This window comes from Carcharodon carcharias, chromosome 1 (genome assembly GCF_017639515.1).
Source record: "Carcharodon carcharias isolate sCarCar2 chromosome 1, sCarCar2.pri, whole genome shotgun sequence".
NCBI classification, from domain to species: Eukaryota; Metazoa; Chordata; class Chondrichthyes; order Lamniformes; family Lamnidae; genus Carcharodon; species Carcharodon carcharias.
Genome location: NC_054467.1, coordinates 151746058 through 151761015, shown reverse-complemented (window position 1 = coordinate 151761015; position 14958 = coordinate 151746058). Strand labels below are relative to the sequence as shown.

The window sequence follows — 14958 nt, the reverse complement described above, 5'->3', positions numbered from 1 at the left end:
GAATCTGGGACATTCTTGTTCTGTATGACTCAGATAATAACTGCATAAACTCAGAATTTGTGGAGCCAGCAAGATTCTACCCTAGAAGCTTATTAATTTGTTAACTGGCATATCAATCTCCATAGTCAGTTCTTCAGAAAGGCTCTAAGAGCTAAAAGCTTGCATTTATTTTATGCCTTTCACTCCCTCAGTATATCCCAAAGTCCTTCACAAGCAATCAAATGCTTTTGAAGTATAATTACCATTGTAACATAGGAAGACAAACATTTGAAATAACATTTTTGTATGAAAAGAAGTGGAAAAAAGTTTTTTTAAACCTTAATAGAAATACACACAATTAAAAAGTGGGCTCATAAGTTAAAACAAATCCAATTTTAGGGACAAACGTCAACTGTTATTAAAAATAGCTTTTAAGTGTGTACCATGCAAAGATTCCCCAAAACCAGAGCACGATTTTCCTGGACCGTTTGATATGACTGGCTTTAATTTAGAACTCAAGGTGCAGGTTGGATTTAGAAGCCCACGCACTGAAGAATTGGCAGGTTACCTTGCTCACTGCCTAACGGGTTGGCAAAACGCCGAATGTTGATTGAATACTTCCATATATCCTTCCGGTAGCACATTTATGTAGGTAAACTCATCCAAGAAATTCATGTTATAAACAGGTGGGCCATTAATCCATTGTTCTATAAATATACTGTTAAATCAGATTCACATTTACCAGAGTCTACACTGCAGCAGTGGCCAACATGTGTGGGTGGCACATGCATGAACTGCAGTGAGCAGCCAAGTCATGAGTGAAGCTTTCATTTCAGTTTCTACTGAAAGATAAAGGCTTTGCTATAGCTAAGTGCACATAAGTAGGAATGCAAGGTAACCTTCAGCATAAAAACCCATTTTTGATATTGATTATAGCAAATGATTAACATTTTTGTATCATGATCCTCTGCTCACTACTAAATTTTTAAAATCTAATTATTTCACTAACTGCATCTTCTCTTCTGTGCCTTGCAAGTCATGAGGTAACCCAGATCTTCCACAGCTTTTACATTAAGGAGATCATACTCTGGGTTGTTTCTGTTAACAAAAGACAGGTTGTTAGCCTGACACTGGGGGTGGCAGGAGAGCAGCTAGATGTGATGGGGGTTAGATTACTGCCACTCCACCCTCATCTGAAGCAAATACCCGACTGGATGGCAACCCAGTATTCAAAGATGGGAACTCTATCCACTGGCTGGGGATGTGTAGAGTGGGGCTCAAACTCATATGCATTTGACTCAAAAGTGGGAATGTTACCACTGAGCTGAGTCTCCTTTCCAAGTCAGTAGCTAGCAGGCACAAATTTAACATTACTAAAAGAGTGAAGGAAGAAGTTCAGAAAAGATAAAATCATTTTTGTGCAAAGATTTAGGACAGGAAATGATCTGCTAGAAACAGCAGTGGAAGAAAAATCCATTAGAAAAAATGAAGAAAGAAATAGATGAACAGTTAAGGAAAAATATTGAGAATTTTAAGTGTTTTGAAAAGAATTATTAGGGCACATAGAAACTTTTTTCCATTGTTGGGGTGTCTAGGATAAGGGGACATTATCTTCAAACCAGAGCCAGGCCAAACTAGAGATGTTACGAAACACTTCTTCATGCAAAAGGGACAGAAGTGTGGAACTCTCTCAAAATGCAGTTGGTGCTAATTCAGTTAAATCATTTTAAAATCGGAGATTGATAAATTTTTAGATAAGGTCAAGGATATTAAGAAATATGAAGCCAAGGCAGATAGATGGAGTTAGAATACAGATTAGCATGATCTCAACTGAGTAGCAGACCTTGCCACTGTGCTGTACATTCTATGTAAGAGATATGAACGTGAGAGAGTTCTACACTGTGAAAGATAATGCTAATTTGCTACTCGTCTTGAGTTTTGAACAACACAGTAAAGTCCCGGGGATGCTTTTGGATCGGGAGATAAAAGATGTAGTGCTACTTTGAGATATTGAACTTCTTGTTCTTTAGGTGCAAATTGCTTAGTTTAGTACAGCCCTTCTAGTGCTGTGCCTTAAAAATCATTGCAGCAAGCATCTCTGGGAAGAAATCTGAGAAAAAGTCAATGGGATCAGAGCAGTTTCAGTGCAAAGGAGGCTATTTCAGGCCATACAACAGGATAAAGGATTGGCAAGCTGACGTGCCTTTCACTTCTGTGATTTGGATTTCTGTCTAGCTCAAACCGTTGGATTGCAAGTCAGCTCTCTGTGCAAGTTGCAATCCAAAATTAATTGGGTAGTCTCAAACTCAACTCTTGTGGAGGCAGGTCTAAGCTATGAAAAAATTATTTAATGCAGACTGTAGATCAGTCATAAAAAAATGATACAGGTAGCTTGTGTTATACTGAAATGTGAGACATTATACTTGCACAGATTGATCTTATTCTGCTTCTAATCCATGTTATATCCAATAGGAAAATGCTTGACAGTGACAAAAGATGCCAAAATTTAGCCATCCCTAGTGCTCCCACAGCTGCATGCAAAACAAAATCAGATGTAGGAAATCAGGAACATTACTAGGAACTGAGGCTAAACTAGACTCGGTGGCTACAAAAGTAGGCAATTCTTACTTACAATAAACTACTTTCACATCATGGAGGAAAGTGGGATAGCCCTGTCTCCCAATACCAATCATTCATTAATTTCAATAGTTGGTCTGAAGCAACTCACATCCACAGAATTTGAGCATTTCAACTTACATCAAGCATGAGAACCCCCAAAATTGGCATGTTAAGCATTATCTGTGATAATCTGTGTTCATTTAAGACAGAGGAGGAGAATTTTTTCCCAAGGGTTGTGAGGCTTTGGAACTCTGTTTCTAGCGCCTTTTGAGGAAAAGAGTCTTTGAATATTTTTAAGGCAGTGCTAGATGGATTCTTGATAAGCAAGGGGATGAAAGGTTATAGGGGTTTGGCAGGAATGTGGAGTTGAAGTTAAAATCACGTCAGCCATAATCATATTGAATGACAGAGTAGGCCCCAGGGGCTGAGTGGCCTACTCCTGTTCCTAATTCATGAGTTCGCAACCTTCCCACAAGCCAAATTTTAACAACCTAAGTACTACAAAGTAATAGGTATGGCCCTAAAGTGGTTTAGAAATTGGTATGAATTGGAGCTGGGATTAGTCGAAAATATGTATAAAATTGGTGAAAAATTGATAAATTACAAGAATGAGTTTGGATCATTGGTAATTACAGAACTGTATGTTGTCTTAAAAGCTCAAGAGAAGAGGCAATGGCTCTGTGGTAGTATCACTAAACTAGTAATACATAAGCCCAGGCTAATGTTCTGGGGGCACAGGTTCAAATCCTATCAACCGGCTGAACTTAACTTCAATTACTAAATCTGGAATTGTAAGCTAGAAACCCTGAAACTTTGATCGATTGTTGTAAAAATCGAATTGGTTCACTAATGCCCTTTAAGGAAGGAAATCGGCCATCTTTACCTGGTCTGGCCTACGTGACTCCAGACCCACAGCAATGTGGTTGACTCTTAAATGGTTGCCATTCAGTTCAAGAGCAATTAGGGATGGACAACAAGTGCTGACCTTACCTGCAATGCCCACATCCCATGAAAGAATGAAGAATAGCTTACTTGCATTATAAAAGAAAGTCTTGCATTTATGTAACCCCTTTCATAACCACAGGACATTCCATAGCATTTTACAGCCAATGAAATACTTTTGAAATGTAATTATTGTTATAATGTAGGAAATGCAGCAGTCAAATTGCATACAGCAAGTTCCCACAAACAGCAATGTGACCAGATAATCTCTTTTTTGTGATGGTGTTTCAGGGATAAATATTGGCCAGTACTCCAGGAAGACAACTCCCCTGCTCTTAGGAAATTTGTACAGAAATAAGATCCAAGTACAGTAAATCAGTAAGCAGTACTTATGACCTAAAAGCAGGCATTGTGTTTCTTCCCACAGGCAACTTCTGGGTGCACTGCAGGAATATGTTAGCCCACCAAAATGAGTTTTTACAGTACTTGCTCCCAGATGATGTATTTTTTCACTGTAGTTAAAATTATTGCAACAGTGCTACAACGTTAGTAGGTAATGAAACATCTATTAGCTTAGGAACATGCAGTCCCATGTTCATTATCTACATGGTTATGAATTTATTTTTTCTGGTCAGTAAAGAGATGCTGTCAATAATATAGGTTTTAAAATTTTCTTTCCTTTGTTTGTCACAAGGCACAGTGATGAAATTTTAGGAATTTCCTTCCTGATACAATATAATGCCAATCTTAGCAGCAGTTTTGGAATGCCCAAAAACCAACTGATGACTGCATACTGAAATGTTCCGATGCTAGAAGACTATATTCAACAAAGGAGACATTGACTGAAGTTTGCCTCAGACATATCAATGTTACTTTTACACAAAAGAACATAGAACTCAGAACTCAGCAGCTTTAGTAAGAGACACTCAACACCTATGCCTCATACTAAATGCAGAGTTTTCCATCTCGAGGAATTGCGATCCTAAACTGTTCACACGGAGCTAGTTTCCTTTTCTTCAGTGGGAACAGTTGAGCTTGATATTTGAACTCAGACTGTCTAGAATACCATCAAGATTTAGTGGTTTGGATATTATTTGGTATAACGCAAAAGTTTGAGATTAGCTTGTTTACGAAAAAGATTTACTTGATATGTCTTCTCTACTGAATTACAGAATCAGAGAATGGAATCTTTTAGCAATTGGAACATTTAATCTTGTAGAAATGGCTGTGACGCATAAAATGCTGGGACGTGTAACAATAAAACACAGGAATTAAAATTGTCTCAGAAGTTTTCATTAGATATCTGATAAGGCGCCTGTGTTCCATTATGAAAGTTATGCCAAATTATATTAAAGAAATGTAGCCACATAAATAATGACTAACTGATGTTTAGGGAACAGAAAATGAATGGCAGTATTTGGGTGCTTTCTGAATTGGCAGGATGTGGATAGTGGTGCATCCCATGATTCTGATCAAAGATTCTTTCATTTTTCATTTGTACACAGGCACTATTTCAAAAATCTGATGATGGTAAATTAAGGATCATGGCAAACTGTCAGCAATGCAGTGGGGCATGAGCAGGTTCACTGAGTAAGCAGGTAAGCGGCCAGTGCAGAAGTGGTAAATTTTGTGAAAAAGAATAATGAAAGGAAGTATTCCAAAATAGCATGATCCTTAAAGGGGGAGGGACAGAGACACCTATGGTTACAGATACAGAGATCTTGCGAAGTCTTGAGCAAGAGATCAGTGTGAAGGGTTCTTAGAATATGGAATTTAGCTTTAGTGAGCATTACTGATGCTTGGACTAATGTGAAAACTAAGAATTTACCATTGAGCCTTTAGTAGCAGTAGACTGCGAAGGGTCATTAAAAAGTGGAGTTCAGCAAGGAGATGCAGTTCCCCATATGTTATAATTGAGGGATCAAATTGGTATATTTGAGTTTAGTGGAGCAGAAGGGAGAGATTTGTCTCAGATGTCCCTACGTTGAACTCCATCAAATTAAGCGTAAAAAATATATTAGGGAATTTTTTTAAAAAGAGGCAAATAAAGCAAAGGAATAAAAGCCAGCAGGAAACAAAGGAACAGTAAAGGGAAATTTTCAAAGCACACAAAAACATACACACGTGAAGTAGCATTAATTAGATGAAAAAGGGTACCTTTGCCTTTGATGAAGGTATGGCGCAGAAACTAATGAAGGTATGGCACAGACTAATAAGCATTTTGCTTCAATTTTCACAAAGGAATGGAAAAGTGGAAAAGAAAGAGGAGGAACAATTAGGTAAACATAGTACTCAGTCACATGGTGGACATGTGGAAAAACCCACCAGGCGTTGATGGCTTGTGGCTTGCAATACTGACAAAAGTCAGGAAGCAGTAAGTGTTTCCAATAATAACCAAAGATCCTTGGAACTCCAGAATGATATGTTGCCTCCCTGGTGCCAGGATCCAGGATGCCACTGAGCTGCTGCAGAGCACTCACAGGAGGTATGGGTGAACAGCTAGCGGTTGTGGTCCATATTGGTACCAATAACATAGGTAGAAAAAGGGATGTGGTTCTGCAGGCAAATCTTAGGGAGCGAGGAAAGCAATTAGGACTTCAAAAAGTCAGTAATCTCTGGATTACTCCCAGTGCCACACTCTAGTGAATAGAGAAAAGGAGAGCAGAGCAGATGAATGCATAGATAAAAACAAAAAAACTGCGGATGCTGGAAATCCAAAACAAAAACAGAATTACCTGGAAAAACTCAGCAGGTCTGGCAGCATCGGCGGAGAAGAAAAGAGTTGACGTTTCGAGTCCTCATGACTCTTCGACAGAACTTGCGTTCGAGTCCAACTCTTTCTTGGACTCGAACGCAAGTTCTGTCGAATAGTCATGAGGACTCGAAACGTCAACTCTTTTCTTCTCCGCCGATGCTGCCAGACCTGCTGAGTTTTTCCAGGTAATTCTGTTTTTGTTTCAGATGAATGCATATCTAGGGGGATAGTGCAGGATAAAGGTCTTTAGATTCCTGGGGCACTGTGATCAATTCTGCAGAAGCTGGGATCCATACAGTCCAGACAGATTAGTTCTGGATCGATTCAGGTGCAATGACCTCGTGAGATTGTTGTGGAGGGTTCAAATAACTTTTGCAGCAGAGTGGAAATCAGGATTTTTTAAAAAAAATTTATTTCATGGCATGTGGGCGTTGCTGGCTTGGCCAGCATTTATTGGAGAGTTTTCCAGGATTTTGACCCAGCAACAATGAAGGAGCGGAGATATATTTCCAAGTCAGGATGGTGTGTGGCTTAGAGGGAAACTCGCAGGTGGTGGTGTTCCCATGCATCTGCTGCCTTTGTCCTTCTAGGTAGTAAAGGCCACGGGTTTGGAAGGTGCTGTCAAAGGAGCCTCGGTGAGTCACTACAATGCATTTTGTAGATGGCACACACCGTTGCCAGTGTGTGTCAGTGGTGGAGAGAATGAATGTTGAAGGTGCTGGATAGGGTGCCAATCAAGTGGGCTGCTTTGTCCTGGACTTCTTGAGTGTTGTTGGAGCTGCAATCATTGAGGTAATTGGAGAGTATTCCATTACACTCCTGGCTTGTACCTTGTGGATGGTGGGCATGCTTTGGGGAGTCAAAGGTGAGTTACTCTTTGCAGAATTCCCAGTCCCTGACTTGCTCTTGTAGCCATAGTATTTATGTGGCTGGCATCAGTTCAGTTTCTGGTCAATGGTAGCATCCAGGATGCTAATAGTGGGTGATTCAGCAATGGTAACACCATTGAATGTCAAGGGGAGATGATTAGATTCTCTCTTGTTGGAGTTGATCATTGCCTGGCACATGTGAGGCACGAATGTTACTTGCCACTTATCAGCCAAAGCCCAAATGTTGCCCAGGTCTTGCTGCATATGGTCATGGATTGCTTTCGTATCTGAGGAGTCGCAACTGGCACTGAACATTGTGCAGTCATCAGTGAACAACCCCACTTCTGACCTTATGATGTAAGGAGGGTCACTAATGAAGTAGTTGAAGATGGGCCAAGGACCCTGCCCTGAGGAACTCCTGCAGTGATGTCCTGGGACTGAGATGATTGACCTTCAACAACCACTATCGTCCTTTGTGCTAGATATGACTCCAACCAGTGGAGAGTTTTCCCCTGATTCTCATTGACTCGAGTTTTGCCAGGGCTCCTTGATGCCACACTCAGTCAACTGCTGCCTTGATGTCAAGGGCAGTCACTCTCATCTCACCTCTTGACCTTATTACAGCCTTGGTCCAAAAAATGGACAAGAGAGCTGGGCTCAAGAAGTGAGTTGCCCTGGTGGAACCCAAACTGAGTGACAGTGGCGTGCTGCTTCATGGCACTGTCGACGACCTCTTCCATCACTTTAGTGATGATCAAGAGGGTGAAGTATTAGAAAGGAGAAACAAAGTACACAGAATTGGGAGGGATGGATACCACTACAATAGAAAACAGTAAGATAGTAGGCAGGATCAGATTAAGAGTAATGCAATAGGTCTAAATTAGGTTAACGGTACATGTATGTAAACACACAAAGCATGGTAAATAAGACTGGTGAGCTGCAGGTGCAAATAACCACAAGGGAATATGATGTTTTGGTGCTAATATTTTTAGAAAGTACGTAACAAAGGGGGCAGCCCTGCATTTAGTTTGCGGAAACAAAAGTGAGCAAATGGAAGAGGTATCAGTGGGAGAGCATTTTGGTGGTAGTGATTATAATTCAGTTAGCTTTAGTGTTGTTATGAAAAGGACAAAGATAGATCAAGGCCAGGAATTTCCCCTCGGCAATTTGGGGGTGGGGCCCGCTCACTGAGGGGAAAATGAAGCTGGATGAAGTCGGGAGGAATGGCCAAAGTCATCCCGGTCCTTTAAATATTCGTGAAGGCGGGCGGACAGCGAAATCAGCTGTCCGCCCGTTGACCTGTCAATGGCCAATTAAGGCCATTGATAGGCTAATTAACCTTATTAAACACCCTGCCCGGCCAACCTTAAGGCTGACAGGCAGGCCAGGAGCCCCAGCTGGCTGCAGACTATTAAATGAAACTTCATCCAATGGCGGGATGAAGTTTCATGTCTGTTTTTTAAAAATTTAATAAATTTTGTGTTTATTATTAACATGGCCCATCTCGTGTGACATTGTCACATATGGGGAACATGTTAATAATTTTAATATTTATCTATTTTTAGAGTTTACTTACCTCTCACGAATTTCCCTGAAACAGGACTTTGCCTCAGAGAGCACTGCGCTCTTTCGCGTGCATGCGCGAAAGAGCGCACTTTGACAGATGGGGATTCCCTCCACCCCCTGCACAGGAAGTGCATAGCCTTAATTGGTCCACCCACTCAAAATGGCGGCAGGCCCTGTTTTGGCAGCGGGGTTCTGTTGCCTGCCCGCCGCCGAGCCGGTGGGGCCCACCCGCCCATCGAGGTAAGAATTTTGCCCCAAGAGTAAAAGTTTTAAATTGGGGATAGGCCAATTTATCTAAGTATTTGATAAACTGCCGTACAACAGGCAAAGTTATAACTCATGGAATAAAAGGAACAGCAGCAACATGGATATGAAATTGGCTGAGTAAGAAGAAACAGAGTGTGATGATTAATGAATGTGTTTTGGATTGGAGGAAATTTTGCAGTGGAGCTCTCCAGAGGTCAGTGTTAGGAATCTTGCTCTTCCTAATATGTATAAATGACCTAGACTTTTGTGTACAAGGCACAATTTCAAAATCTGTAGATGGTACAAAACTGTGAATAGTGAGTGGGGATGATATAGAACTTCAAAAGAATGTAAGCAGGTTGGTGGAATGGGCAAGTGGCAGATGACATTTAATGCAGAGAAATGTGAAATGATTCATTTTGATAAGAAGAATGAAGAATTACAGCATAAAACAAGGAGTACAATTCTATAGAGGATACAGATACAGAGGGACTTGGGCGTATATGTGCTTAAGCCATTGAAGGTGGCAGGACAGGTTGCAGAGAGCAGTTAATAACACAAAGGCTTTATTAAAAGGGGTATAGGGTAAGAGAGCAAGAGGTTATTCTAAACTTGTTAAGAACACTAGTTTGAACTGAACTAGATATTGCATCCAGTTCTGTGCGCCAAACTTTAGGAAAGATGTGAAGGCATTAGAGCGACTGCAGAAAAGATTCACGAAAATGGTTACGTAATAAGATTGAAGAGGTTGGGACTGTTTTCCTTGAAGAGACTGAAAGGTGATTTGAGATGTTCAAAATCACGAGGGCCTGGACAGAGTAGATAGGAAAAACTATTCCCATTGGTGGAAGGATCGAGAACAAGAGGGCACAGATTTAAAGCTAATTGCCAAAAGAAGCAATGGTGACATGACGAAAAACTACTTCATGTAGCGAGTGGTTGGAATCTTGAATGCTCTGTCTGAGCGTGTGGTGGAAGCAGGTTCATTTGAGGTACTTAAGAGGGAACTGGATTATCTGGAAAAGAAGAATGTGCAGAAGATTGGGAGTGGCACTTAGTAAATTGCTCCTTCAGAGAATCAATGCAGACATGATGGGCCAAAGGGCCTCCCTTCATGCTGTAACCATTCTGTGATTCTAAATATGACGTGGGAAAAGTGAACTGAAAACAGTTACTTGAAGATAAATTAGTGTTGCAGCAGCAACAAATAATCAAGGAGAAGATAGAGAGGATTCAGAACAAACATGTTCCGATAAATAAAAAAGGATTGTACTCCCAAATCTATAGCCCCTGAATGCCAAAGAGCATACAGGGTAGAATAAGGCAAAAAAAAAGGGAAGCTTATGCCAGATACACCAAGGGCTCGAAACTAAAGAAAACTATGATACGGAAAGTGCAGGGGTGACATTAAAATGGAAATTCGAAAAGCAAAGAGGGCATGAATAAAATACTGGCAAGTAAAATGAAGGAAAACCCAAAAGATGTTTTATAATACACAAAGAGCAAAAGGATAATTAAGGAAACAGTAGGGCATTTTAGAAAACAAAAAGGTTAACTTGTGTGTGGAGGCAGAAGACAGGAGCATGGTTCTTAATACTTTGTATTTGTTTTCACAAAAGAGGGGGATGAAGCAGATATTGTATTTACGTGAAATATTAGATGGGGTACCAATAATGAGAGAGGGGATATTAAGGGACTTAACATCTCTAAAAGTAGATAAATGGTCCAGGTGGAATTTATTCCAGGCTGCTAAGAGAAGCAAAGGAGGAAACAGTGGACACTCTGGCCATCATTCTCCAATCCTCTCTGGCTCCAAGCATGGTGGCAGAGGACTATTGTTTAAAAAGGGAAGGAAGGGTTGCTGAGGGTGGCAGATTTGGTGTAGCCTGCATGGATTTTAGCAGGGCTTTTGACAAGGTCCACATGACAAACTGGCTTAAAAAAAAAGATAAAGCCCATAGAATGCCTTGGGAAAGTGACAAGTTGGATCTAAAATTGGCTCAGTGCCAGGAAGCAAGTAGTTGACGGGTGTTTTCCTGGCTGGAAGATTGTTTCCAGAGGGCTTCCATGGAGCTGAGTACTTGTGTATGAATAACTTAAACGTTGGTGGGGACATGACTAAGAAATTTGTAGTTGATGCAAAAGTTTGCCATTAGTTGATAGTAAGGAACAAGATGGGCAGCAAAATGGCAAATGGAATTCAATCCAGAAGTGTGAGGTAATGTATTTGGAAAGGATAAACAAGGCAAGGCAATACATAACAAATGGTAGGATATTAAACAGTGTGGAGGGAAAGACAACCTTGGAGTACATGTCCATAGATCCTTGAAGGTAGCAGGACAAGTAGATAAGATAAGGTAATTAAGATGACATATGGGATACTTTCATTTATTAGCTGAGGCACAGAATATAAAAACTTTGATGTTGTGCTAGAACTGTTTTAAAAATAATTAGGCCACAGCTAGAATGCTTTATAAAGTTTTGGTCACTGTATTACAATGAGGATGCGATCACACTCGAGAGGGCACAGAGGAGATCTACGAGGATGTTGCCAGGAATGCAGAATTTTAGCTAAGAAAGGAAGGTTAAACAGGCTGGGCTTTTTTCTTTGGGACAGAACAAGCTGGGGGCAAACTTAAGTGAGGTGAATAAGATTATGAGGAGCCTAGATACAGGGTTAAGAAGGTACAATTTCCCAACTTTCACAACCACGAGACGTCTTGAAATACTTTACAGCCAATGAAGGACTTTTGAAATGTAATTACTGTTATAATGTAGGAAACGCGGCAGTCAATTGGCAATATCCCACAAATGGCAACGTTGTAGTGACATGATAATTTAATTTTTTATGTTGATTGAGGAATAAATAAAGTAACAGGTAGAAGGATTCAAAGGCCAAGGGGGTCTGGAAATCACTGCCTGAAAGTATGGTAGAGGCAGAAACCTTCATAACATTTAAAAAATACTTGGCTATGAGATGATGTAAGCTATAGGGCTACCAACAAAGAGCTGGAAAGTGGGATTAGGCTGGAAGGTCCTTTTTTGTTGCCACAGACATGATGAGCCAAACTGTCTCCTTCCATGCTGTGAATTTTCTGTTTCTATAATACAAAAGCAAAATACTACAGATGCTGAAAATCTGAAATAGACACAGAAAAAGCTGAAAATACTCAATAGGTCAAGGATCATCTGTGGAGAGAGAACTAGAGTTAGTGTTCCACATCAGAACTGTAAAAAGTCAGAGATGGAGCAGGTTTTAAGCAAGAAGAGGTGGGAAAAAAAGGAAGGGGAGGAAAAGCACAAAAGGGAATGTCTGTGATAGAGTGGACGGGAAGACAGTAATAAATGACAAAAGGAATAATGGCGCAAGGAAATAGGGTGTGGCAATGAGCCAATAAACAAAAAAAACCCAATGGATCTAGAATAGCTGAAAACGACCACAGCAGAATCTTTATCAACAGCTGCTGTCTGAAAAAAAATGGGACCATTGGTTATGGTCTGAAATTGTCGAATGCAATGTTGAGTCTGCTAGGTTGTAAAATACCTAATCAAAAGTTGAGGTGCTATTCACTGAGCTTCCTTGAGGTGGAGTGTGGTAGAGAATTAAAATGACAAGCCATCGGAAGCTTAGAGTCACACCTGTGGACCAAATGGAAGTGTTCTACAAAGCAATCGTCCAATAACTTCAATGTTAGGCTGTCTGGCTTGTAGATTCCTAGCTTGTCCCCCTCTACCATTAGCAACACTCTAGTCACTTGGTATTATTAATGTATCCAACGCAGATCGAATGATTGTGACCAATGCTTCTGCTTTTTCTACATTTGCTTCTTTCAGCCACCTAGAACGCATTCCATCTAGGTCAGGCAACTTACTAACTTCCAATATTGCTAATCATTTTGGCATGTTTTCTCCAGCTATCTATTTCTATCCTGTCTTTAACATCCATCTCCTGTTTTAGTATAACCTTCACATTATCCATTTCCTTTCCAAAGACAGATGCAAAATACTCATTTAATACTTTAGCATGTACTCTGCCTCTACATGAAGAATTCCCTTTGGATCTTTAATAGGCCCAGAAACCAAGTAGTGGTCAATGGATAATTTTTGGACAGGAAGGGTATAAAGAATAGAGACCTCACCCTGAGTCACTATTCATTTTCTGCCTTGTATGTATTGGTAGATGATGTAAAATATAAAGAGGGCTGTAAGCAACTACAGAAGGACAAAGACAGGTTGGTGGATTTTGACGGTTAAATAAACTTTAGAGGAATGGGCATAAAAGCAAGAAATGCTAAATTTGTTGAAGACAAAGAATGTTGCTAGGGCATTGTAACAAATAGTGTGTCCATCAGGAGGAGTGTATTGGAGCCACAGAAAGGGTGCAGGAAAGATTCACTAGGAATTTACTTTAGAGAGGTCATAGTTATAAGATGCTTAAAACATTCAAAGGACATAACATTGGAAAAAAATGGCCTTTTCCCCCCTGAACTAGAAGTTAAGCAGAAAACTAGAGATTTTCAAAAGCATGAAGACTGTGGGATGGTAAACCAAGCAATAGTTCCTAGTTGTTGCCAAATTGGTAACATAGGGGCAATAATTATCACTAGAAGAACAAAGGAGGAAGTTAGAATAAAATGTTTTCATGCAGAATGTTAATAGAATATGGAAAACATTATTAAAAGTATGAATTTCAAAAAAAAAATTGAAAAGGAAGAACAGTATCTGGGGAAAGTCAAGTTAGCAGGATTTGTCAGTTGAAGTGCCAGGACAAGCAGGATGGTCAAACAATCTTCTTAGGTGAATAACTTAAAATAAATCAGAACACCAATCAGTTGATTACAAAGTTGAATCAAAAGCCTTGGATACATCCAAGCTGCCTTTACTTCAAGGATTAGAAGAAGCAGGAATATGAAAGGAGAGGGTAAAAAAAAACTAGAAGTAAAATGGAGTAGATATTCAATTGAAGTTGATTATATATGCAACTAAAACAGTACTTCACATTTGAACAAAATGATAGAAACTTTATGAAGATTTTTGAAACTATTTACCTTTCTAATGGCACAAGTGAAGGTGGTGGAGCTCCAGGTGGGGGCAGGAAACCTGAAACAAAACATTTAATTCTAAGCATATTTAGAAAATATTCTAAATTACTGGAAGCTATGGCACAAGTCCATAAATGTACCACCTCCCTACTCAATGGAAAGAAAAATGCACTAGATTTGCAGTATACCAAGGTTTTAATATTACCCTTGAAAAAAGAAATGTTGGACTTGCACTGAAGGTTTTTCCATAGGCTTTATTTTTCACATTATTACTTAAATTTAGAGCCATTTATTAAATACCTACATGCACAATAATGTACTGAACTAAAACACAAAAGACTGAATAAAGTATCCATATACCAACAGAATGCTATAAATACAAATACACAGTATGAATTCTACTTAAGTCATAATACTGTAATATGTATTAAAGTAGAAATATAAAACCATACCTGGTGGTGGTGTCGTCAAAGGCATTCCTAAAAAGAGGAGAATTATGTCACTAAAACCATAAAGCACATCACTATTCTCTTGTTTCTGTACATGTAAAATGTAAAAGATAGTCGCTGAGTGGCGAATTGGGTTAACACCTTGTTCTTTCGACTCGGTGCATGGACTCAAATCCAGCATGAACTGATGAGAACAATGTAATCCTCAACTGAATTTCAATGGGCATTAAAACAGAAGTACATTTAACTTGACATGCATTGGCAAAGTAACTAAGGCACAGGTGGCTAGATCAGTAAATGGAAATGTTATACCTGGGCAGCAGCAAGAGTTCTTCGAAGGGTAAATTTAAGGCACATTTTTGGACCAGTGCAGAGGAAGCTTTGCTCTGTTTCTAATCTGTGTAGAACTTTATTTAGGAATGCTCAATGAATCATAAAATCTTGGAAAATTCGCCCATTCATGTAAATGACAAGTAGCCATTCAGCTTAAT

At 39.7% G+C, this 14958-nt stretch overlaps 1 protein-coding gene across 5 annotated transcripts in view; it reads right to left on the bottom strand.

Moving 5' to 3' along the window:
- fip1l1a (FIP1 like 1a (S. cerevisiae)) overlaps positions 1 to 14958 on the bottom strand; it is a 107469-nt gene that overhangs the window by 28568 nt on the left and 63943 nt on the right. For all 5 annotated transcript variants that reach the window (XM_041200666.1, XM_041200647.1, XM_041200656.1 and 2 more), the window contains exons 11-12: positions 14471 to 14497; positions 14025 to 14076 (exon numbers count right to left, since the gene is read on the bottom strand). In XM_041200666.1, the coding sequence (XP_041056600.1) occupies positions 14025 to 14076; positions 14471 to 14497 (79 nt within the window). The remainder of the gene's footprint in view (positions 1 to 14024; positions 14077 to 14470; positions 14498 to 14958) is intronic.